This window comes from Homarus americanus, unplaced genomic scaffold (assembly GCF_018991925.1).
Source record: "Homarus americanus isolate GMGI-L3 unplaced genomic scaffold, GMGI_Hamer_2.0 scaffold25013, whole genome shotgun sequence".
Lineage (NCBI taxonomy): Eukaryota > Metazoa > Arthropoda > Malacostraca > Decapoda > Nephropidae > Homarus > Homarus americanus.
In genome coordinates, this window is record NW_024722158.1 from 9,547,074 (window position 1) to 9,574,962 (window position 27,889).

The 27,889-nt window shown below is 42.8% G+C and overlaps 1 protein-coding gene across 1 annotated transcript in view; it reads left to right on the top strand.

Moving 5' to 3' along the window:
- LOC121862047 (basic proline-rich protein-like) overlaps nt 1-27,889 on the top strand; it is a 40,163-nt gene that overhangs the window by 5,825 nt on the left and 6,449 nt on the right. Inside the window, exons 2-3 of the mRNA XM_042359979.1 lie at nt 5,746-7,489; nt 7,594-8,277. Coding sequence (XP_042215913.1) covers nt 5,746-7,489; nt 7,594-8,277 — 2,428 coding nt within the window. The remainder of the gene's footprint in view (nt 1-5,745; nt 7,490-7,593; nt 8,278-27,889) is intronic.

Genomic DNA, 27,889 nt, shown 5'->3' on the forward strand with positions numbered 1-27,889 from the left:
TAAGAGTAAAGTCAAATGTAGGAAAATAAACATCAATGAAAATGTTTGAACTATGCTGAGAAAGATTCAAAGGGGCGTTGGTAAAGGAAACTTTTTGACTAATGGAAGCTACTACGAGTTTGTGAAATGAGGTGAATAAAAAGTAAGAGAGCTACAGAACTTCCAGAAATCAAAAGGTGGATATCTTAGTCTTTTCAGATAACGAAAATCAACAAACACGAGATTTAAGAAGAATATTGTAGACGTGAAGTGTGTCTAGATTGAATAGCATGAACGTAGGTTTCTTTTTTTTTCTTGTCGTCATCTTTGTTAATCCAATATTTTTTTGTTTTCCTCATAATTAAACCGAAACTAATGCAATAGCTAGACAGGGAAGCAAGTACAGTATTTTAGGATTCCACAAGATCTTTAGGCTCGTTGTGCATAGTGTTAAGTCAGCGCTCCCCGGCTCACTCCTCCAGCACAGTTGAAGTATGGTAATGTTTGCTTGAGTGAGGTGCACCCCAGCCTTACAGTACAGTGCCGCGCTGAAGAAGACGTAATCTGTGTGTGTGTGTGTGTGTGTGTGTGTGTGTGTGTGTGTGTGTGTGTGTGTGTGTGTGTGTGTGTGCGTAAAATATATTTTAACATTCACAACAATATATTCCCAGTTTTGCGATATTTGTTTCAGATTTATTCGTTAGTTTACCATATTTATTTATTGTACATATATTTTTGGGGGGCAGGTGGACAATATACATTTTTTTCTGACATCTCATCGAACAAATTTGTGATAGGAGAGATTTTCACTAATGACGCTACTAATCCAAATCGACTAACGCGCTTGATAATTAAATTTCTTGGAATGAATTAGCGGCTTTGAGTTAACATGATAATTTGTAATGCACGAGAAATAATTGCTATAATATGAATAATAATTTACAGTGTTACAAGGAAAGTGTGATAATTGTGAACAACCTTCTTCCTCTCGCTGCTTCTTGATTCTCTTGGTTTTATTCTTTCACTTCTTATCCTTGTTTATTTACCTTCTCCGTTAATTAAATGTCTTAATAAACTGCCTCTACAGATCCTTCACCCGCCACAAAGCCTCCTTAACCCCTACAAAGCCTCCTTAACCCCTACAAAGCCTCCTTAACCCTCTGCAAAGCTTCCTCACCCCTCCACATATCCTCCTCACCCCCTCCCGAAAAGCCTCCTTAACCCCCTACAAAGCTTCCTTACCCCCACAAAGCCTCCTCACCCGTCCAAAAAGCCTCCTCTCCCAGAAGGCCTTCTCACCTCCTAAAGTCTCCTCACCCCCTCCCAAAAAGCCTCCTCACCCTCTCCCAAAAAGCCACCTCACTCCCACAAACCCTCATTCACCCTAACGGGGGGAGTTTATTCTCCAGTGATACATCTCTATAACCTACTGTACTAACTCCACCTATCATTACACTGCTACTGTCCTTTAGTCACCGACGGAGAAAATAAATCTTTTCGTTGTTTTTTTCAGGAATGTTTTAAATCATTATTATATGTACTACACCAGAGTCCCAGCGGCCATATTAAAATCCAATGTTGTTTGCTTGAGCCATATGTTCACGATGGGTCACCTGTAGATTAGCCACCCTAACTCTACCTGGGGGAGTTAGGTTAGATAAAAAGTGCGTTAGGTTAAATACGGTTAGGTTAGGTGGTTAGGTTGGGTTAAGTTAGCATAGGTTAAATACGGTTAGGTGTTGAATCTTCAGGAAAAATATGCTTAGGTGTGTAATCTTAAGGTGATCTTTCAGGACTCCCGAAGGCACAGACGGATGCACACGGAGACAGATGTAGGCACGCATTTGTTGATCCGCCTCTTCCTAGGGCAGTGGGAGACGGGTTTCAGCCTATGGAATCACGACGATCTCACACACTATGTACTGTAGACTCGACTTTATAATGTCACACATGTACAGGTATTTTGTTCTAAATTTCTCTCCTCCTACTCACTCACCCAGTCTTCTCATTCTTCTTCTTTCTTTCTTCCTTTCTTCTTTTTTCCTCTATTCTTCCTCTTCCTCCTCCGACCCACTCAGTGTACTTCCTATCTTCTTCCTCCTTCGATTCTACTCTAATTGGTCATATCGACTCTTTGGGACTCCTGGTGCTGACTCAGGTACGAAGCTCACCCTTAAAGACGGTCCCTTATAAATGGCTTAGAAAACGAATCATCTTTAGATTAACCTCCAACTTATTTCACCTGATGATTAAACACTCTAACACTAACACTAACCTAACCTAACCTAACCACAGTATATCCTCCACTGTGTACCGATAACGAATTCCTCCTGAAGAGTCATGTTTCCTTTACTATTAATTCTATAATGACAGACATTTTAAAAAGTAGCTCCCAACTCTAAAATTTCCTATATGTTTAAGCACAACACTGAAAAATCCTCGTCCATCGATACATTTATATACAGTCACTCATTAAAATATCTATACAAAATTATGTTAAGACAATATGACACAACGGACGAAGGATTTTGACAACCCTACCGAGACAACAGGAGTCGCAGTGTCTATTCTGAAATTCATCGATCACCCCAAGTACAGATAGTTTTTTTGACTGACTACAGTACATATTTTACGCTGTTTTTTGTAACGCAAAGGGAAGGTCAAGTACAGGTTCACACGTGCCGGCTCTGCTTTATATTCATTGTGTTCAGTGAGACGATTATCACCCTTAGTACAAGAGGATATTAAGGATGCTGTAGGCAATAGCTGCAGTAGGAGACGTCCCCTTTGGAATAGGAACAGCGTGACTTCCATCCACTCGCCACAGACCAAACACTTCTTATATAAAGTCCGAAATAAAGCAGTTTTAAAGCAGAGAGAGAGACATTGTTTTTTTTAAAAGACAAGTTGTTGAACTTTATTTAGATCCTCACTACATATCATGTAATATTTTTTTAACCTCACTACAGTGGAATGCTTATGTAGTAAAATGGGTCCAGATGAGAAAGCTGAAGCATGATTTAAATAGTGAAAGAGTGGCTTTAACTTTAAGAACCTCACTACGATCATTTCAGTAATTCACTCATACAGATTTCACAATTTGCGTTAAGTGATCTCAGTTTACCGACAGTAACAATTATGCTTGATAAATATTTTTCAAATCTTTGTGGGGAGAGAATCGTGCCACTCCCCGGAGACTTCATTACCATAACAAACATAACCATTGTTAAAAACACCACCCAGGGAGCGTCACATGATCCTCCCGCCACACTTAGTTACATTGTCTGGCAGCGACGAGGACTACAGCTGATGACATCATCATAAAAACAATAATTGTGTTTGTAGTCAGTAACATTTATTTAATATACAGGAAATATTAATTAAAATCATTGGAAGTGATGAGAAGTAACGTATATATTGCTTATTGAGTAACGGGTCACAACACGAGGACACTACCAGACGCAGATTCGAACATGACCTGAAATTTGCATTACAATTCAGTCATATTCACCTGAAAAAGTAAGCTTATTGTTAATGGAAACTTATGTTACTGAATATCAACGAAATATTCAAAGAACACACCTTGCAGTTTTCGACTGCGTGATTTCATTTATAGTTTTGTAATAAAATAATCTGAAAAAACTTTTCGACCGGCTATCACATAACCTTGGAGCGTATCTTCAAGTTCAATGTAAATTAAATTCTAAAGACTTTTGACTTCTAAAATGAACGTATCCATTCAAACTACAGTACGTATCCTGCTAAAATAAGTTATAAACCAAATTTTTTACACGTAAGACAATTTTATTTCATATATTTTTAGGATGTGTATCATCAACCTTAAAATTTGTGCCTCTGTACCACAACTGTACCGTATACTACAGCCGCTGCAACAGTTACGTACTCTACGCTATGCTACACCTATGAGGCAGTTCATTGTTTTCTCGGGTACAATACAGCGGTGTGGCAGCCATGTTTGTATAACTCTCCTCCAATCCAGTAAAAGGAAAACACCACAAAACTTGAACATAAAAATACTAGGATATAACGTTTGACGAGAAACTAGCTGTTTACACCAAGGTAGTTAGTAGTAGACAGCTACCAAACAGGAGAGTACTACCCCCTGGGAAGATATTGGAAGCATAATGTGTTGTCTAATGGTAGACCCTGCTGCCATATGGCATCACAAAAATTGTGACTAAGTCCCAGGCTGCTGATCTGACTTTCTGCCTCATTTACACACAATTGCAGGGTCTCAATTGTTTCTCTTACTTTGACAACACAACATACATATTGCGCTTCTCACTCCTGACCCTTTTTTCCATTTTTGTATTTCTTTATGGTGTATTATTTATTATTATTATTATTATTATTATTATTTATTATTATTATTAAATTTTCCTTTCAGGCCCCGATGTGGGTCAGTGACCTGTACCAGGTGGGCTAATCCCCGTAAAAAAAAGAAAAAAAGAACGTTCTCAACAGGATGAAGCAATGGATTATGTAACATGTCTAGGTTTAATAATCATAATCAAATCTGTGCCAATTACTCATTATTCAGAAGTCAATTAGGCATTCTAGAGCACTGATTATTATTATTATTATTACAATATTTGGTTTATGGTCTGTGGCACAAACCTATGTACCGTGTATAGGTTAGGTTAGGTTAGAGTTAAGAGGTAAAGTTCCTTGTACCAGATGCTCTCACTACAGTTTATCGAGGGGCCACGTCACACTTATGTAATAATGTAAACAGTAATGAGTCTACAACTACACAGGAAAGGAATTATACTAAACAATCAATTTTGCATAGTTTTTCTTTAAACCAAAATGAAAACAACAAAGGGTCGTAACCAGTGTTTACCAGAAGTTGATGGTAAAGTTCTTCAGCAAAATTCCAGAATATCATAAATTTTCAGGTTTCTCCGTTTATATTCACTAGTTTATACTTTTAAAATCCTGGCGGCGCTCCATTTGACAAACAAAGAATTTTCACAATATTTTTAATTCCTTTGACGTAACCAATCATATCACAATATTAAACGGTACCCTTCATCTGTGTATTTTTCCGGGGATTTTTTTTTCGAACAAAGTGGAAACACAACATGACTGTCAGGATGTTATAATGGATCCCAACAGAAAGTCATCCCTAAAATAACAGAAACTCATCCCTAAAATAAAAAATGGCATCCCTAAAATAGCAGAAAGTCATCCCAAATAGCAAAAACTCATCCCCAAAATAGGAAAAAGTCATCCCTAAAACAGCCGAGTCATCCCTAAAATAGCCGAAAGTCATCCCCAAATTAGCCGAAAATCGTCCCTAAAAAAGCCGAAAGTCGTCCCTAAATAGCGAAGTCGTCCAAATAGCAAAGTCATCCTAAAAAAGCCGAAAGTCGTCCCTAAAATAGCCGAAAGTCGTCCCTAAAATAGTAAAAAGTCATCCTAAAATAGCCGAAAGTCATCCCTAAAACAGCAATAATCCGTAAAGATGACTTCATCGACAGTTTCTTTAATTCACTAAAGCATTTAATATACATTTTCTCTGGTAGTTTTGTGTTTGTCAGTCAGTCAATCAAAAGATTTTTTTCATATATGTTTCCTATCCTTAATTTGATCATACACACATACATACATACATACATACATACATATACATACATACATACATACATACATACACAACCAGGGTCTAGCACAACCATGGTCCAGCATAACCAGGGTCCACCACAACCAGGGTCCAGCATAACCAGGGTCCACCACAACCAGGGTCCAGTACAACCAGTCCCCAGTACAACCAGGGTCCACCACAACCAGGGTCCACCACAACCAGGGTCACGTACAACCAGGGTCCAGTACAACCAGGGTCCACCACAACCAGGGTCCACCACAACCAGGTCCAGCACAACCAGGGTCCAGTACAACCAGGATCCACCACAACCAGGGTCCACCACGACCAGGGTCCAGCACAACCAGGGTCCACCACAACCAGGGTCCAGTACAACCAGGGTCCACCACAGCCAGGTCCAGTACAACCAGTTTCCAGTATAACCAGGGTCCACCACAACCAGGTCCACCACAACCAGGGCCCACCACCAGGGCCCACCACAACCAGGTTCCAGTACAACCAGGGTCCACCACAACCAGGGTCCAGCACAACCAGGGTCCAGTACAACCAGGGTCCAGCACAACCAGGGTCCAGTACAACCAAGGTCGACCACATCCAGGGTCCAGTACGACCGGGATCCAGCACAACCAGGGTCCACCACAACCAGGTCCAGCACAACCAGGGTCCAGTACAACCAGTCCACCACACCAGGTCCACCATAACCAGGGTCCACCACAACCAGGGTCCAGTACAACCAGGGTCCACCACAACCAGGGTCCACCACAACCAGGGTCCACCACATCCAGGGTCCAGCACAACCAGGGTCCACACAACCAGGTTCCACCACACCCAGGGTCCACCACAACCAGGGTCCACCACAACCAGGGTCCAGTACAACCAGGGTCCAGTACAACCAGGGTCCACCACAACCAGGGTCCACCACAACCAGGGTCACGTACAACCAGGGTCCAGTACAGCCAGGGTCCACCACAACAGGGTCCACCACAACCAGGGTCCACCACAACCAGGGTCAAGTACAACCAGGTTCCACCACAACCAGGATCCAGCACAACCAGGATCCACCACAACCAGGGTCCAGTACAACCAGGATCCCACAACCAGGGTCCAGTACAACCAGGGTCCACTACAGCCAGGGTCCAGCACAGCCAGGGTCCAGTACAGCCAGGTCCAGTACAACCAGTTTCCAGTATAACGAGGGTCCACCACAACCAGGGTCCACCACAACCAGGGTCCACCACAACCAGAGCTCCACCACAACCAGGTTCCAGTACAACCAGGGTCCACCACAACCAGGGTCCCAGCACAACCAGGGTCCACTACAGCCAGGGTCCAGTACAACCAGTTTCCAGTATAACCAGGGTCCACCACAACCAGGGTCCACCACAACCAGAGCCCACCACAACCAGGTTCCAGTACAACCAGGGTCCACCACAACCAGGGTCCACCACACCAGGGTCCACCACAACCAGGGTCCACCACAACCAGGGTCCACCACAACCAGAGCCCCACCACAACCAGGGGTTCCAGTACAACCAGGGTCCACACAACCAGGGCCCACCACAACCAGGGTGCAGCACAACCAGGGTCCAGTACAACCAGGGTCCAGTACAACCAGTCGACCACAACCAGGGTCCAGCACAACCGGGATCCAGTACAACCAGGGTCCGACAACAGGGTCCGGTACAACCAGGTCCGGTACAACCAATGTCGACCACAACCAGGGTCCAGTACAACCAGGGTCCAGTACAACAAGGGTCCGGTACAACCAGGGTCCGGTACAACCAGGGTCCGTACAACCAGGATCCATCAACCAGGGTCCAGTACAACCAGGGTCCAGTACAACCAGGGTCCACCACATTCAGGGTCCACCACATCCAGGGTCCAGTACAACCAGGGTCCAGTACAACCAGGTCGACCACAACCAGGGTCCAGTACAACCAGGGTCCAGTACAACCAGGGTCCAGTAAACCATGGTCCACCACATCCAGGGTTCAGTACAACCAGGGTCCACCACAACCAGGTCCACCACATCCAGGGTCCAGTACAACCAGGGTCCAGTACAACCAGGGTCCAGTACAACCAGGGTCCACCACAACCAGGGTCCAGTACAACCAGGTTCCAGTATAACCAGGGTCCACCAGGGTCCACCACAACCAGTGTCCACCACAACCAGGGCCCACTACAACCAGGGTCCAGCAACCAGTGTCCAGCACAACCAGGTCCAGTACAACCAGGGCCCACTCACAGCCAGGGTCCAGTACAACCAGGGTCCACTTCAGCCAGGGTCCAGTACAACCAGTTTCCAGTATAACCAGGGTCCACCACAACCAGGGTCCACCACAATCCAGGGCCCACCACAACCAGGTTCCAGTACAACCAGGGTCCACCACAACCAGGGCTCACTACAACCAGGGTCCAGCACAACCAGTCCAGTACACCAGGGTCCAGTACAACCAGGGTCCAGTACAACCAGTCCAGCACAACCAGGATCCAGTACAACCAGGGTCCAGTACAACCAGGATCACCACAACCAGGCCCACTACAGCCAGGGTCCAGTACAACCAGTTTCGCATAACCAGGGCCACCACAACAGGGCCACCACAACCAGGGTCCACAACCAGGGCCACCACAACCAGGGTCCACCACAACCAGGGTCACATAACCAGGGTCCAGTAACCAGGTCCAGAACAACCTGGGTCCACCACAACCAGGGCCACCACAACCAGGGACCACCACAACCAGGGACCACTCAAACCAGGGTCCACCACAACCAGGATCCACCACAACCAGGATCCACCACAACCAGGATCCACCACAACCAGGATCCACCACAACCAGGGTCCAACACAACCAGGGTCCAACACAACCACTACTGTCCGTACAAAAACAATCACTACCAAAACCATTTCAACAACAGCAACCAGTATCACAACAACAACAATTACCACCATCATAACAATCATTATCACATGTTAACAACCACCACACCACCGCAACAGCAACAACCAAAACAATAACAACCACAAAGCAACAACTACTACCAAAACAATAACCACCAAAACAACCACCATCACAACAACCAACACCAGCACAACAACCACCACCATCACAACAACCACCACCATCACAACAACCACCACCATCACAACAACCACCACCATCACAACAACCACCACCTTCACAACAACTACCACAACCACCATCACAACCCTCACGCTGGTATAAAACAGACGAGCTATACCATCATTTAAATCCTGCTGTTAAGTTTTCATGGATTTTTGAGCCGCGCGGTATTAATTTGCATATTCAAAATTTTACAAACTTGGTAAAAATTTGGCTGAATAATTCATATGAGTTTCTGGTGCCGAGACAAAATAACTAGTAATAGCGTTGTATTTAAAAGTCTAAATGGACTATGTACGATTTATTTTGTTGAAGTACTTGAGGTCCGTGGAAGACAAGTCAAGCTGGTATATGACACGAGGTGATGCAAGCAGGTATATGACACGGGGTGATGCAAGCAGTTATATGACACGAGGTGATGCAAGCAGGTATATGACATGAGGTGATGCAAGCAGGTATATGACACGGGTGATGCAAGCAGGTATATGACGTGAGGTGATGCAAGCAGGTATATGACACGGGTGATGCAAGCAGGTATATGACGAGGTGATGCAAGCAGGTATATGACACGGTGATGCAAGCAGGTATATGACGTGAGGTGATGCAAGCAGGTATATGACACGGGGTGATGCAAGCAGGTATATGACACGAGGTGATGGCAAGCAGGTATATGACATGAGGTGATGCAAGCAGGTATATGACACGGTGATGCAAGAGGTATATGACGAGGTGATGTGAGCAGGTATGACACGGGTGATGCGCATATATGACGTGAGATGCAAGCAGGTATATACACGGGGTGATGCAAGCAGAGTATGGACGTGAGGTGATGCAAGCAGGTATATGACACGGGTGATGCAAGCAGGTATATGACGAGGTGATGCAAGCAGGTATATGACACGGGTGATGTGGGAGAGGTAGACACGGTGATGCAAGCAGGTATATGACACGAGGTGATGTAAGCAGGTATATGACACGGGGTGATGCAAGCAGGTATATGACACGGGGTGATGCAAGCAGGTATATGACACGGGTGATGCAAGGTATATGACACGAGGTGATGCATAGGTATATGACATGAGGTGATGCAAGCAGGTATATGACACGGGTGATGCAAGCAGGTATATGACATGAGGTGATGCAAGCAGGTATATGACACGGGGTGATGCAAGCAGGTATATGACGTGAGGTGATGCAAGCAGGTATATGACACGGTGATGCAAGCAGGTATATGACACGGGTGATGCAAGCAGGTATATGACATGAGGTGATGCAAGCAGGTATATGACACGGGGTGATGCAAGCAGGTATATGACACGGGTGATGCAAGCAGGTATATGACACGGGGTGATGCAAGCAGTATGACACGGGTGATGCAAGCAGGTATATGACATGAGGTGATGCAAGCAGGTATGACACGGGGTGATGCAAGCAGGTATGACACGAGGTGATGCAAGCAGGTATATGACATGAGGTGATGCAAGCAGGTATATGACACGGGGTGATGCAAGCAGGTATATGACACGGGGTGATGCAAGCAGGTATATGACACGGTGATGCAAGGTATATGACATGAGGTGATGCAAGCAGGTATATGACACGGGGTGATGCAAGCAGGTATATGACACGGTGATGCAAGCAGGTATATGACGTGAGGTGATGCAAGCAGGTATATGACACGGGTGATGCAAGCAGATATGACGTGAGGTGATGCAAGCAGGTATATGACACGAGGTGATGCAAGCAGGTATATGACACGAGGTGATGCAAGCAGGTATATGACACGAGGTGATGCAAGCAGGTATATGACACGAGGTGATGCAAGAAGGTATATGACACGAGGTGATGCAAGAAGGTATATGACAGAAGGTAATGATGGAAGCAGGTATATGACACGGCGAGACAGTGTTAGCAGTTGTATGACACGAAAAGATGATGCAAAAAGTCGTACGACGCAAGCAAGAAATGTGCATGTGTGTGTGTGTGTGTGTGTGTGTGTCCAGGTCATCCGTTCATCGTACTATAGCTGGAGTCTTGCCAATATTATATGCCTGACTTTCCTAACATAAATTGAGCTTCGTTATTAAGTAAAGATTTATTGCTACACTGTGACGGGGTTATGGTGTTGTACTCTGTTATTATTACTGTTGGTACAGCTGGTTCAGGACGTATGAGAGTTACGGTAGTGTGTGTGTGTGTGTAATAATAATAATAATAATAATAATAATTAACGGTTTATTGAAAGAGCTTGGCAGCCAGAAGGCTGAAAATATACAGTTACATATTTGGGGAATGGGTTTCGAATTACAAATAATATACAAGTAACATAAGTGATACAAATAAGATATATAATAACTAGATGGGGAAAAGCTCAAACTACAGTTCATTTCAACATAGTGACAGTGCAAGGACTAGTGTTTACTGGGAGTGAATACACTGGTTTATTACAAGTTATTGATAATTTTTACAATGGTTGGGACTGGGCTGTTCTTATAGCGATCAGTTCGTGTGTGTGTGTGTGTGAGAGACTGTGTGTGTGTGTGTGTGTGTGTGCGTGTGCGTGTGTGCGTGTGCGTGTGTGCGTGTGTGTGTGTGTGTGTGTGTGTGAGAGTGCGTGTGTGTGTGTGTGTGTGTACAACATTTCCTCAGATATCCCCGAGTACATTTTCGTGACACTTAACAGAGAAGTTGACTTGACTTTTGAATAAGCAGCCATCTTGGATTGTATTTTGAGTGTTCAAGCTGAAGTTTTTGGCTGAAGTTTCATTTCGACACTGGATCTCGGACACGTACCAATGAATTTTACTGTAACTCAAATTACACTAATTTAAAATACCTTAAGCAGTTTCTTACATCTTGGGAAATATTCTTGGTCACTGATTAGGTCTGAAGATTGACAGAAATTCCAAACCTTTTTGTCTTATAGATGATTTTTGATCTTAATGTACTGTAGTTTGTATACCTGGTGTCATAAATAACCTAATATTTTGTGATTTTTGGTAATTTTGATCATTATAACCTTGCTGATGATCGGCTCAGACTTCATTATTCTAGAAGTCTTAATTAGCTCAGGATTTCAACATGTTAGTTTTTTGCGACACTTAGTTAAGATGCTCTGATCATCACCTCACCTTAGTTACCGATATCTCTGGTTACTAATTTTGCATTATTTCTGCTTGGCTAAATTTCTGACCTCAGTGAAGGCATTATTAAGTTGTGGAATTTAGTGTAAATTCCTAATAAGATCATCTTCAACGATTCTTTGACGGTCTGGCGGCCATATTGAATTTAGGGTATCAATTTTTATGCTAATATATATCTATAAATTAAACCTATGATTTCCTGTAATACCCTCTTCGTCAATCCGTATTATGATTGGTTGAAGTTTGGTCTCAGATAAATTTAATAATTCTGGTCAAATTTTGATCATATTTTACGTGGCGACTGTTTGTATGGAGACGTACAGTTACTCAAGAAGGAAGTGGCACCCCGGGAGAGAATTTAATTTTCGAAATTTGTCGCAGACAGCAGCTAGTTTATTGTGCACCCCATACTCATCCTGTGAGCGGTAGCTCAAAATTGATTACAGAGTGTAGGCCACAAAGGGTGTGTATCAGGCCCCAGTGATTTTAATATTAAGGCAATGAATGTTACAGAGTATTTCCAGGACATTATTTGTTTGAGTCGGTACATAGAATTTTGATAAGGTACTAGATGCGAAGTGTGGATACAGCCTTAGTATATCATCTATCTTGTCATCAGAGATAAAGTGCTGTGCCATTGCATGCAGTGTGCTTGGATCTATCACTATAAGGTTCTATTGTTTTCAATATAAGACGTAGTGTTGGAGTGTGTGGCCCGGGAGAGAGGTCTTGTCACTCGGGGTATTTCTACCTGACGTAGAGAGTGGGGAAGAGAGGTGGTGTGGGTGGAGGGGGGGGGTGTTACATCACTGTCATCTGCACAAACCACTGCCTCAGTTCATGTTTCGCTTCATGCACAACTAATACGAGGTGAATATAACAGAGTGTGGCTTACCTTTTACTCAAATAATTTATATCTTCATTTACACACACACTGTCAGAAGCGTGGACACTTTCAGCAGACACCAGAAAGAGGTTGGAGGCCTTTGAAAAGTGGTGTTATAGGCGAATGTTAAGAATAAGTTACAGTGACAGGAAAACAAATGGGTCACCAGAGATAAAAATCCTAATATGATTGGTAAAAACAGCCTGAGAACGTTTAGAGGGGAGGACTGTGGTCGCCAACCCTCAGATTGATACACAGATTATCACACTTCTCACTCTCTCACACACGGTGGAATTGTGTGTGTTCTCCCCAGATATGGAAGATGAGATTATGGTTCACAATCAAGTATAATCCTTAAGTCACATACCCGATTATACATTCTAATTTGTTTGATAAGATATGAAGGTGAAATCTCCGAGGAGTTCCCACCAATAACAGGGCGGAGAGGAGGGTAGGGCTGGATACCGCGGCTTTGAATATATAGTAAAATATATAGTAAATTGCAATTAGTATATTACATGTGTGTTGTTTTACCTTATCCAGTACTGAATTGCCATGACTTTAACCAAGTCCTCTACCGGGGAGGGGGGGGGGCCACGTGTTTTTTTTTTAAGAGTGACTGTAGCCTGAGGTTGATGATGATCCCACAGTACACACGTGTTAAGAAGTTGCTGTATTCTGATTGGTTGACACTATTACCTGGCTAAGTTAAATTACTGTGTTTGACCTGGTATATTGGTCAATACTACACCGCCCATCTTACTATAGTGACCACCTTACTATAATGAGCACTTTCCTACAACGACTGAAATAATCTGGAGTGGCCTAATCTTCAGGAAATCCAAAAATGGAAAAACCCTAAAAATTACCTGGGAGAGAATAAGCCTGACACGAGCATCAACTCCAGCTGGTCTCTATTTTATGGCTCAGGTGGAGGTATTAAGTAAGACTGAAGATTTAGGAGCTATAAAAGAAATGAGCCACTAAAACTGTAGCTGACGGCTCTGGGCTGCTGCCGTGATATACTTTTATTTATAACAAATTGGTGGACTCGTAAAATTCCCCAAAAGACTCATTTATTTCATTTACAGCATCGTTAGCTATTATATAATTATGTACCTAATGTAAATGCGATAAGGTACCACTGTTTGGTATTGTTAGTCACAATTATCCATTACTACTACTACTTTTTTTTTAAGTGGCCTCCAGCCTCTTGCAATAGCCACACCTTCGCTGCCATTTTATTACCTAAATATTAAATATCCTAATACATAACTAGCTATCCTATCTGTGTTGAATTAGTTGAGACGCAGATCTATGCGGCATTCAGTGACTGTAGCTTCATAGTCAATATCTGCAGCAGTTGTCGGCATTGGGGCAGAAGCTCTCGTTCCCCTACTACTACTACCACCTCCACTGCTACTACTTCAACCTTTTCTAGGACTACTGCTTCTATAAAGTGTCACTATTATTATTACTACTACCGTTAAAACTATATCTAATACTATTATCTTTACCATTACCACTCGTATCACTATTACCACTCCTACAACTATCGCTCATGCTACTACCACTAATACCACTACTACTACTACTACCACTAATACTACTACTACTACTACTACCACTACTAACTCTACTACCACTACTACTACCACCACCACTAACTGTATAGGAAGAATAAAGATTCCCTGAACAAAAGTGTTTCCTTAGCTCCGTGTGTCGCCCTTGATGGGTCGCCAAATATCAGAACTGGAAATGTTGAAATTTTTTCCCCGTGGCTGAAAAGTAGAAGACAGGCCACTACCGGAGAGTCGATATCTTAAACAATGTCTCGAGCACACATAGACACAATCACGACTCGCTTTGGCAGTTCTTTCTTTTTATGAAAATTAGAGTTACCACACAAGAGGGTTTCACAATCTGAACACTGGAACACAAGGTCATTATATAAGTACGATTATACGTGTTCACATAGTCTGAACACTGGAACACAAGGTCATTATTTAAGTACGATTATACGTGTTCACATAATCTGAACACTGGAACACAAGGTCATTATATAAGTACGATTATACGTGTTCACATAGTCTGAACACTGGAACACAAGGTCATTATATAAGTACGATTATACGTGTTCACATAGTCTGAACACTGGAACACAAGGTCATTATATAAGTACGATTATACGTGTTCACATAGTCTGAACACTGGAACACAAGGTCATTATATAAGTACGATTATACGTGTTCACATAATCTGAACACATATTTACGATTATACGTGTTTCACAAAGTCTATCCACATTCCATTTCATTAAATTAAATACATTATTATTTGATATTCAGTAAGGGGATTTCACATTCATAATTATTGACATCCCTCTCAGACACTCATAGATTATCACTGACCTCATTCACTGATTCACTCTTATTCATTTTGTCAATCATTTTACTTATCTTTTCATCGACTTCATTCACTGATTTTCATTCAATCACTTATCATTCCACACTAATATGTTATGCTCTTATACTACCTCTATGACCTAACCTAAACTAGCCTAGCCTGGCCTAGCCTAGACTAAACTAAACTAAACTAACCTAATCTAAATCAGCTACAAATTTATTTTATCTGGGTCATTTTCAGTTCTTTAGCACAATTTCTCTAAGCTTTCATTGCAAAATTATAATAATTAAAACTACCTGTATGTTAGTTAATTTCGCTAACCTGTTCTTCTCAATAAAAACATGCGATATTTTAATTGCATCACACACACACACACACACACATTCCTACCTCCACATACCATTGAAACTATTCTATCGCTTATCGAATATAGTGGATCTGAATATGCAGTCGGTGCTTTTGTTATGAAATCCGAATTTAGCTGAGACCAACAAAATAATTACCATCCTCCCTCCAACCCGATTATCGCAATCATCGTTAATACTCTGCACCAGCTCGCTCTCATGTCCGGGATATATTTTAGCGTTTATTTCACTAAATTTTATGTTTATGCTTAGTGGAAAGATAATGATAAATTGTTGAAATAAAGTTAACCATTATCTCATTAGTTAACGAGGCCCTTCATAACTACGACAAGATTCCTGTGGTTTTATATCTAGACTAAAACTACGAAGGTTAAAATTTGTCTATGGAGGAAGATTTTAACTTATTAGTCATTTAGACATCATGACCTTGATATAGCTTGACTTCACTTAGTGTAATTCAAGCAGGTGTGTGTGTGTGTGTGTGTGTGTGTGTGTGTGTGTGTGTGTGTGTGTAATCCACTTTAAATCATTTCACATTTTGATGGTTTGATTTACCCTAGCATAACCTAACCTTACTTAGCTTATCCTAACCTACCCTAAGCTAATAAAATAAATTAACTTAACATAAACTAACATTACGTAATTTCCTTTGACTTTGGTTTATTAGGTTAGGTTACGTTAGGTTAGGTTAGGTCATGGTAGGAATGTTAGGTTAGGTTAGGTTAGGTTAGGTTACGTTGGTTTAAGTCAGGTTAGGAGCATACTTCACGAACTGGGTAGTTTCACAAATGGGGCGTAACAAATATATCATCCATATAACATATACAAAACCACAAGCGGGTATCGAACCATCTACCCACGACGTGAGAGTCAGTAAATCTGCCAATGAGCGCTAAAACTTTCAACTGATTCGAGTTTGCATCACTAGTAGTACCGTAGTTCTCTCACGGGGTGCCCTAACTCCTAAATGACGCTACACTTAACTTGGTACTAACTCACCAGTAACACATGAAGCTAAAATCCTGAAACACACAGTCAGGGTGTCCCTAAAGTCTCTACCCAAAAAATATATATTTAATTTCTTTATATCTACACGTACAGGTAAAACATACCTTTTCTTCTGGGAGATCATGGGGGCTGTAGTGCACTGTACAGTCTAAACATTGGGACTCGACCTTCTATTGTACACGAGCCGTATTTTCGTACCAACAGACGACAATGGAAGCTTGTTTCAAAGGGGTCACATGGGTGTTAAATCATGACTATAAAAGACTTTGATTTGAATGGGAAAATTGTCAAACAAATATAACGCGGTTTATAAAATACATTCACTTTACAAAAGAGACGAGTGTCACCGTCCTCCCCATGGACAGACGGTTCCATTTACGAGTCTAGAAATGGAAGCAAAATTGTTCAGTATACACTTTTAAACCACGGGATCCAGCCCTTTCTCAGATGGAAAACTAATGAATTATTCTGAACACAGACAATTACGGGAGATACAAATGAATCAAAAACAAAATGAAAATGGACGGTCCTTTACGAACAATAAAACTGACTATATAAAACCCTCACAATATTCTCACGAGCGTAGGTCAGTAGCAGTGGATTTTTCTACACTTTTGAGAATTTGTGACAGAACAAAACTGAGCTTAAGTTTTATTTGAGGTCATCACCGCCACTCCCGCCTGAAACACTCTGTCTTAACGGTGACACAAGACACCATATGTGACAGTACACAAACTCTTACTACCTTGGTCTGTAACATCTGTCGTACTTTCAACTTTCCTTCAATCTTCACCATCCACACTCTTACAACGCAGAATTGACTCTCGCCACCAGTTGGTAAGGGGAGAAGATGTTCATACTGACTGTAGCATTACTTGAAGCAATAACCGCACAGGCTGAGGCAATTGTTGTTGTTATGACTTAGTGGCGAGAAGAACTTTGTCGCAAGTTGAGGAACACCACCACCACCACCACACGCTAACGCCGTCACTTGTCTCACCTTCACTAACTTCCCTTCAACAACGCGATGACAATTCTCACCAGTCTATGACGATATGAAACAATGTAGATTTTATTTCTCACTTTTCTTAAAATGATAACTTGTTAATGTTGTTATTCGTTCTTTCATGTATTACCTAAAAATAAGAGCAAAATCTTTATTAATAAGAACTTTTATATCCAAAGTCAACCAGCAGAATATATGTTGAATTCTGACTGCCAGAAAGTTCTCACAGCAGGTGGTGTGGGTGTGTAGGTTGTGTAGGTGTGTAGGTGGTGGGAGGTGTAGGTGGTGTGGGTGTGTAGGTGGTGTAGGTGTGTAGGTGGTGTGGGTGTGTAAGTGGTGTGGGTGTGGGGTGGGTGTGGGTGTGTGGGTGTGTGTGTGGGTTGTGTGGTGTGTGGGTAGTGTGGGGTGTGTGGGTGTGTGGGTGGTGTGGGTGTGTGTGGTTGTGTGGGTGTGTGGGTGGTGTGGAGGTGTGGTGTGGTGTGAGTGTGTGGGTGTGTGGGTGTGTGGGTGGTGTGAACGTGTGGTGGTGGGTGTGTGGGTGGGGTGGGTGTGTGGGTGTGTGGTGGTGTGGGTTAGTGGTGTGTGGGTAAGTGGGTGGTGTGGGTGTGTGGGTGGTGTGTGTGGGTGGTGGGTGTGCTGGTGGTGTGGGTGTGTAGTGTGTGGTGGTGTGGTGTGTGGGTGTGTGTGTGGGTGTGTGTGGGTGTGTGGTGGTGGTGTGGGTTAATAGGTGGGTGTGGGTGTGTAGGTGGGTGTGTATGGTGTGGGTGTGGGGGTGTGGGTGTGTGGGTGGTGTGGGTGTGTGGGTGGTGTGGTGTGTGGTGGTGTGGGTGTGGGGGTGTGGTGTGTGGGTGTGTGTGGGTGTGTGGGTGGTGTGGTGTGTGTGGTGGTGGGTGTGTGGGTGGTGTGGGTGGTGTGGGTGTGTGGGTGGTGTGGTGTGTGTGTGGGTGTGGGTGGTGTGTGTGGTGTGGTGTGTGGGTGGTGTGGTTGTGTGGGTGGTATGGGTGTGTGGGTGTGTGGGTGTGTGGGTGTGTGTGTGGGTGGTGTGTGGGTCTGTGGGTGGTGTGGGTGTGGGTGGTGTGGGTGTGTGGGTGTGTGGGTGTGTGTGGGTGGTGTGGGTGGTGTGGGTGTGTGGGTGGTGTGTGTGGGTGGTGTGGTGTGTGGGTGGTGGGTGGTGTGGGTGGTGTGGGTGTGTGGGTTGTGTGTGGGTGTGTGGGTGTGTGTGTGTGTGGGTGTGTGGGTGTGTGGGTGGTGTGGGTGTGTGGGTGTGGTGGGTGTGTGGGTGTGTGGTGTGTGGGTGTGTGTGGTGGTGTGTGTGTGGTGTGGGTGTGCTGGTGGTGTGTGGGGTGTGTGGTGGTGTGGGTGTGTGGGTGGTGTGGAGTGTGGGTGGTGGGTGGTGTAGGTGGTGTGGGTGGTGTGGGTGGTGTGGGTGTGTGGGTGTGTGGTGTGTGGGTGTGTGGGTGGTGTGGGTGTGGTGGGTGTGCAGGTGGTGTGGGTGTGTGGGTGGTGTGGGTGTGGTGGGTGTGCAGGTGGTGTCGGTGTGCAATGTGGTGTGGGTGTGGTGGGTGTGTGGTGTGGGTGTGGTGTGGGTGGTGTGGTGTGTGGGTGGTGTGGGTGTGTGTGTGTTGTGGGTGTGTGGGTGTGTGTGGGTGTGGGGTGTGTGTGTGTGGGTGGTGTGTGGTGGTGGGTGGTGTGTGTGTGTGTGTGGTGGGTGTGCAGGTGGTGTGGGTGTGTGTACTGTGTGTGGTGTGGGTGTGTGTGGTGGTGTGGGTTTGTGGGTGGTGTGGGTGTGTGGGTGGTGTGTGTGTGGTGGGTGGTGTGTGGTGTGTGGGTGGTGTGCAGGTGGTGTGGGTGTGTGGGTGTGGGTGTGCCGGTGGTGTGGGTGTGGAGGGTGTGTGGGTGGTGTGGGTGTGTAGGTGGTGTGGGTGTGTAGGTGGTGTGGGTGTGCAGGTGGTGTGGGTGTGCAGGTGGTGTCGGTGTGCAATGTGGTGTGGGTGTGGTGGGTGTGCAGGTGGTGTGGGTGTGTAGGTGGTGTGGGTGTACAGATGGTGTGGTTGTGTAGGTGGTGTGGGTGTACAGGCTGCAGAATCTCCTTGCAACCTCTCCAATCTGAGGTCATTCCGCACAACCTCTCCCCATGTCATTCTTGGCCTGCTCCTAACTCTCCTCTCTCCCTATACAAACTCATGCATGTCTTGTCCCAACTGTGCAATATCTCGTACATATATATATTTACATCATAAATAAAGTTGTCTCCCTAATGCTGTTTCCTTTGCCACCATACACCATTTGTCCAAATAAATAGTACTCTGAGTTTAGCGTTAGACCGATTACTCTTCAGATTAAGTAAGCTAAGATGCCTATTCTTCAGGTGATCCTAATTACCTAGCCAAAGAAAGCGATATACTACTGTGGAAATTAGTGAAACAAGGGAGGCAGGTGACTTGATGACTACCAGGTCGAGGCGGATCTTACTGTTGTGCTAATATTGCTGTAATAACTCCTGCATCATGTTTAAACATTAATGTATTTGTTTCATTTCGATTTTTCATAAATTCAAAAGGGGGACTTGGGACTATCTCACCTCTTACGGTCGACCACAGACAGAAGAAAGTTTTGGCTCATTCAAAATTACTTCCTTTAATTGTCTTCAGAAAACCTTGGAATAGTGTGATGAGATGAAAAACGAAATTAACGAAGTATCCCCTAACCACTGTTCACTATGTATATTTACAATACTTTTTCATAGGAGAAAAGTTTTCACCCCTGCTTTAGCGTACCTACAGTACCTACAGGCGAAGTGCATTCAAGTATACAGAAAAAGCTAAAACAAACTCAGTAACATGACAAAAACGATAGCTACCGAGGAGCTTATCATAGTACCGTACCGGAAAACAGAAACACAGTATCCCAGCATCAGACATAGGTAGTAACACCATACAACACTTTACACTTTACCTCGGCAACAACAGACTTCAGACTGTGACCGGACGTGCTATCCCAGTAAACTTACGCTGCTAGCTTGAAAGATTATCCGGAGAATAAACATCCGCTGCTGACGAGGTCATGGTTTAAGACTTCCGTCAATAAAGATCATATTTGCACAAGTTTTCAACTAACGAAGGTTATGAGTTACCTTCACATTCTCTTTCTTGCATTTATTTTCACAACTCAAACGTTAGACTTTATAACTGACACTCACCATCCACAGGAGACTCATCAAGGCAGCAGGTAAACGGGAGTGTAGCACAAACTTACCTGCAACAAAGAATAAAAATATGAATTTGCGTAACATTGAAATATTGTAAGGGATATTTGACGATGAATGATAAAGGCCTTCCGTACTGGTGAATATCTCGCTGTTCATTTTTTTGCAAGGATATCCGTAGTGCATTACCTTTGATCAGAGAAACACTTACCTGGAGCTGTGACTGAATCCATCAAAATCTCAAGACTAGAAATAACATTAACTTGTTTCTACTGATACCGATAACAAACATTAACTGAGTCTCACACACAAATAGTGAGTCCTGTTGTACACTTCAATCGGAATATTTTTCTTTTTAAATAGAAACATTTGTGATGTTTGTGTATATATACGATAGTTGGTTTGTGTTTAAAGTCTGCGTTATCAATGTCTGTCGTATTTTCTTCCTAAACTAAGATGATGATGATGAGTTTCGTCCTGAGATGGACTTCCGAGACCATGTTGGATGATGCTACACAGTACACGCGTATAGTCGGAAACACCGGACTGAAATGTGGAGACACACATCAGTGAGTCTCGGGGTACAGTGTTTACTTCCTTGCAACTCACAGTGAAATATCGCCTCGACCAACGTTCCCTCTAAGCGACGCAACGTGCAATCATTTTTTTTCCAGCCGCGCATAGTGTAGTCGACAATGAAAACTGGGACAGAATGACACGCGGCCCAACTGTATTTTCTCTTTAGTTTTAGCAAATAATAAATTTGTTTTGCTGGTAAATACAATCAGCTTTTTAGTTTCTACTGGTAGCACACATTGTCTTTATATTAATACACATAAAATTCCTTCCGTATTGTTATGTAAAACGTAAAGGGAATGTCTGAACAATCTGCGACTGGTGTTGACCTGGTGACCGTCAGGACCTGGCGGTGGACCCCAGCATCCCACCATCTCGCTCCCTACTTAATAATGTCTCCAACAATTATATTAACATATGTATTACCATTTTTTTTTTTACGGGGAATAACCCACCCGGGCACAGGTCATCAACCCACAACTGGGCCTAGGGGGGCGAAAAAATAAGAGTAAAAATAAATTAAAAATATGAAAGAAAAATATTATATGAATCTACACGACAAAAATGCCGGAAAACCAGAAAGATTGTGTTCATGTAGTGTGATTCAGTCTGAATGGCATGTTGTTGAAGAGTGCCCCCGAACAATAGATATGCGCCATCAATATATTATTTTAACTTTTGTCAATTTGCTATCTGAAAGAACGGATTATGAAACTGTTTGTCGTGCAGTTCATCAAATACTTCCTGTATATACAAGTCACAGGGACACACCATTACCCACAACTATTTTGTATGTTTTAGTTTATTTTACTTGTAGTTATTTATTTTTTACTTTATTAACTCCTGGTTTTCCTCTGTTTTTTGCGTTACTGGTTGAATCAGTGAACTTTTATTAATGTTTGGTGTTTTAAAGCATTTGCATTTGGACCATTTTATGTACAATTTTAGTGTAAACTCTGTATTCATAATTTATGGTCAATAAAATATCTATCTATCTATCTATCTATCTATCTATCTATATCTATCTATCTATATCTATCTATCTATCTATCTTTGAGTACGGACACACAGAAGAAGGCAGAGCATTCCACAATTTGGCCGTGTGAGGAAAGAAGGATGTACTATAACGGGTTATTCTAGTGTGACCGACAGCCACGGAGAAACGGTGGGTACCGCGGGCAAGACGAGTGTTACGAGCCCACGGCCTTGCCGGCGGTACACAGAATGCCAAATCCACCGAACATTGCCCGTAAATTACCTGTAAGAGAGAAGAGAGTGTAGCAACATTGCAGCGAAGAGAAAGGGAAGAAAGATTATCAACTAAAGGAGGAGATTTAATAAGACGAAATGCCTTTGATTCCACCCTTCCAGTCATGTCGGTATCTTGGGGAATGATGCAACAGATGGCCTTGCCAAGACTGGCTGCTTCTGGGTATGACTTTGCTTGGGAGATTGGTATCCTCGCATCCCCTGAGCAACGCTCTTGTACATTATGCAGAAGACCCGACAGCCGCACCCTTATCCACTACCTCCTAAGATGTCCCCACACACAACGCTTCCGTGACGCCTGCTGGACCACCACTCCACGACCCCCTGACGGAGACACGATGATCCTCCCCATACTGGCCAGATATTATGTAAATAACATTGATTATGTGTTAAAGGAATATCCTTCCTTCCTTAGGCTTTAGTAAGCCCCTTTATACTATTTATACTGTATATACTTGTCACACTTGCCAGATGCTTCTGGTGTTATTGTACAGGGGTACCTAGTGACAGCACTAGGATCCCGCTTCCTCTATCAAGGAATAAACAATTGAAATTGAAAAAAAAATTAATTGATTCCACCCTATTTAACAGTTGGACAGAAGAAGAACCACCCTAGATACGAGAGCAGTACTCCAAGTTAGTACGAATGAATCCCTTACATACTTGAAGCAACTGAACAGTAGTGATGTAGCTACGGCATCTGTACAGCATTCCCAGCTTTCGGGAGGCAGCTTTAGCAATGTTGTAGATGTGTGGCTTCCATGACATATTAGAGGAAATGGTGAGGCCTAGTATATCTGTTTTAGAATTTGGCAGAATGATTGCGTCCTGAAATGTGATTGGTGGGAGATTATATAATTTGGAAAGTGTAATTGGTAAATACTGAGTTTTATTACTGTTGAATTTAACCAAGTTTCTACCTCCCCATCGGAGATGCAGCACTGATCCGCATTGATAGAAGTAATGATATCAGCTCTAGAAACAGATCTTTTTTGAGAATTAAGGGGAATGGTAAAATGTGAAGAAGGGTGAAGAGTAGAATCACCAGCGTAAGAACGGATAGAATTAGTTGTAGTGTGAAGTAAATCAATGATAAATAGAAGGAAGAGAGTAGGTGAAAGAACAGAACCCTGTGGTACACCACTTTTGGTAGAGAAAGGGCGAGAGATCGATCTCTCGACAACAACTGCCATGGATCGGTTCTCAAGGAAGCTAGAAATTAGGAAAAAAGTGGAGAGAAACCATAAAAGGTAAGTTTAGAAAGCAAAGACTTGTGCCATGCTCTGTCAAATGCTTTGGAGATGAGGGCCACGATGAAAGTTTCCCCATAATCCCAAGGAGAGGATGACCAAAGATGGGTGTAGTAGGTGAGCAGATCACCAGTAAATCCCGACTGGTGATCCGACAAAAAAGAATGGCGTTCAAGGTGACGGAGAAAGTGAGAGTTTAGGTTAGTTTCTAAAATCTTAGAGAGGGATGAAGTTAGGGCAATGGGACGATAGTTAGAGGGATTGGAATGGTCACCCTTCTTCGATGGGCTGAACCGAGGCATGCTTCCAAGAAGAAGGAAAGTTTGGGTTATGAGGCAAAGGCTAAAGAGGCGAGCAAGCACAGGGGCCAGAACTTCAGCACACTCCCTCAGAACACGAGGGGGTATTCCGTTCGGTCCATGCGCCTTACTCACACCCAACTTGGATAACACATTTGTTTCTGTCTACTCAGCTGTACAATAACTGGGGACCTGGATGTTAATTAATTTGTGAGTCGTGTTCCGGGGTGCAGTTGGCAAGTTGTCCGGTCTTCTCGATTATACCTTGACACTGGGTCATACATTTATACAATTCGTTAACTTACGGGGTGGTTACTGTGTTGGCGACAGCTTCTACAGTTTACAATTTACACAATTTTACGCCCAGGTGGCCCTAGGGCCAGCCATACTCAAACACAGGGGTAACTCTTATCTCTCTCTCTCACACACACACACACACACACACACACACACATACACACACACACACACACACACACACACATACACACACACACAAACACACACATACACACACACACACATATATATATATATATATATATATATATATATATATATATATATATATATATATATATATATATATATATATTATGGTGGTTGTCCCTTGTGTTAACTACACACATTCATGTCATGCAATAGCATATAGAGCTTCACATCATGTACTAACCTGTCTATATTCCCATCATGCAATAAAGTGTACATCTCCACATTATGCATCCATCTGTACTCTATGTAAACATATCATGAGCAGCATAAGCATCACATCTAATACTGACTTCCACAGCTCCACATTATTAACCACGTTACACATCTTAACTGTTAATCTAGACATGTTTTAACCTTCCACCATCGTAAATACTTGGCGTCTCAGAGGTTTTAGTGTAATATGAAAGGCTACACCATACTACATGAATACATACCTAGGTCAGTAAAATGTTGAATTACGAATGTTAATCATGAGAATACGTGTAATTATATATACAGTACATACTTACCGTGCATAAATATATACATCTAGATATAAATGCACATATGTAAACAGATACACAAATACACACAAACGTATACATTATCGCTATACAAGTAGATGAATTACAAACAATATGAACAGTGGCCAAAGTCATACATTTTCCCGAGTGCAGGAGACTTCAGGGAGGAAATGGAAAGGGGATATATTGCCTGGGAGGTATACAGCGACTGGAGGAGAGGAGAGGCAAAACAAAGTGGAGGTGCACAGTGAGAATTATCATCGCTGTATAAATCAAATAACCTTTGTTCTAAATTGCTCTATGATGAAGGGCTGAACAATGCACAGTGACCGATGCCGCCTCTAGAGATTCTCACGGGAAGTTGGAGTCATCAGTTATCAGACGTACGAGACCGACTGTGAGTGTTGTGTTCTATCATCTGGCCATAATACCATCAGCCATACAATACCATGAAGGATGAGCCATAACACCAAGTTCTCAAACAGTAATGTTAGATACATACATCTCTTATACGAGTGCTAACGCCGGTAATAATAACGACTCGTATACAACATACTAACAATGAGCAAAATTCTCATAGATATCATAGAGGAGAAATAATTTTGTTATTGTAATAAAATGTCAAATTACGCCTTTTCGTACTTATCGAGTAAAGGTGTAAGTATCTTGACAGTGAATAGCATACAACGACATATAATGGAAGACAAAACCACAACCTTGGCGCCAAGTGGAAGACAACACAAGGATCGTGAAGCTCAGTGGACGAGGCTTGTGTGAGTCTTTACACTGTTGTCATCCTCGAGGGCAGGACAAACACACCCCTGTCAGTTTTCATGTTAACTGATTAAATACAACATACTCCACATTGACTCTTCATAGAATCTTTGTTAACTTTTGTCAGAATTTGCTGCCGAGTTAATGTGAGTTATGTAATGCATGAAAGGTTAGGACATTATCAGGTCAGTACCCCCCGGAGGAGGACTGGGTGAGGTGAGTCTCAAGAATATACAAGATTTTATCCTTGGTTCTGTTTCTACTGCCATTGCCAACTGAGAAGGTCTTGTGAAAAACCGAAGCTACATTATGTTGTGTGGTTTCTTTATTTCATTCATCAACAGACATGGAGTTCATCACAAATAGCAAAGGTGGCCAGGAATTGTTATAATGGGTACATATATGTGATAAAATGTGATAACAATATGAAACAAAGATTGGATTAGATGGTAATGCTCTAAGTAATAAAACCTTAAATGTTCAATTAATCAAATGTCTTAAACTATCTACTGTATGATAATTTACTGTAACTGTCCTGGGGAAGGTTTTTCAGATACGATAGTTTTCTAAAATTGTTCGTTAAACCAGTTATCATGTGATCAGGCTAGAACCTTGTCTGTGATCCCCATTCAATCGACTGTTAAATAAATAAAAAAATAAAATAAACACAACTTCCGTCACCAAATCGAGAGCAGCCGTTCAGCAGCAGGCAAGACAAACAAAACGTCGACCACACAATCAAGTGCAGAAGTGAGAGACAACATTGATTAACTGGAAGCGTGTTTATACCACAAATGTGTATATGCCCGAGACAACTAGACACAGCGAGTATATTTTTCAACAGTTTTAGGTCTATGTGATTATTCCCATTAGGGTGAATAATAACTTCCTGTGTTTGTATTCTTACCAGGAAGGACGCTTCTTTATATGGTGAAGTTCCAGAGTATTTTGGATGTTTGTAAGAGGCTCGGCTTTGTGCCAGACCCTATGAAGGTTGTACCATAAGATACAGATGACATTTAGACTGCGACAAGCACTCTTGGTCCATACGTCACAACCCAGGGGAGTTTTTGTTTTTCACCTAACAAAAACTACCTGCCACAAAGTGTAATAATTTGGCCTTGTAAACCACTACCGTGAGAATGATTATTGTAAATTGTTTTGTGGCACGTGTGGGCGAGTACTTATCCCACTAGAGAAGGTAGAGGAGGGTATGGTGTTCTCGAAGGAAGGCAAGCTAAAAGATTGGAAGACGTCCTGTTTTATTATGAGAGAACATTATGTTACTGGCTGGTACCTTCCGTCAGATTCGACTACCATCTGCTTTCCCACCTGCAATGTGTACACCGTCACCCTAAATAACGAGGCTCACACAAACAACAAATGAGAGCTGGAATTCTTCATCCACGCAGCTGGTTAAAAGTAGCCTGAAGGGTGAAGCACTGGTGAACACATGAGGCAGCAGGGGGGCCAACCTTCCACGAAGAGTCAAAAGGACTTATCAGGACCTTCATAAACGTCTCAAGAACCGATTTGATGATCTGGTAGCTATTTATCCCCTTTTGCATATTGGTGGTGAATTTTTGTCCGGTGAGTTTTGTCAAGTGAGTTTTGTCCAGTGAGTTTTAGTCCAATGAATTTTTGTCCGTGTACCGCCACCTAACCAGACCAAATAACATGCCTCAACCAAAGACTTAACCAAGACAACTCTTCGTGACACTTGACAGCATCTTCCACTGATATAGGAACTTAAAGAAAAAAAAACTTTTCCAGCAAAGAGAAAGTTTCATCTCGTTATTTTTCTTTTTGTTGGTACCTTTTCCTTCATACAGGAGAAATTACACGAATATCCCAAAATAGATTCTACTGTAGTTTTAGGTTATGCCACGGGGACGCTAGTTTATTGCGCACCCTTTATACTCACTGTCGGGGGAGGGGTGGTGTAGGGCAGTGAGCTACATAATATAAAATGCACCTGG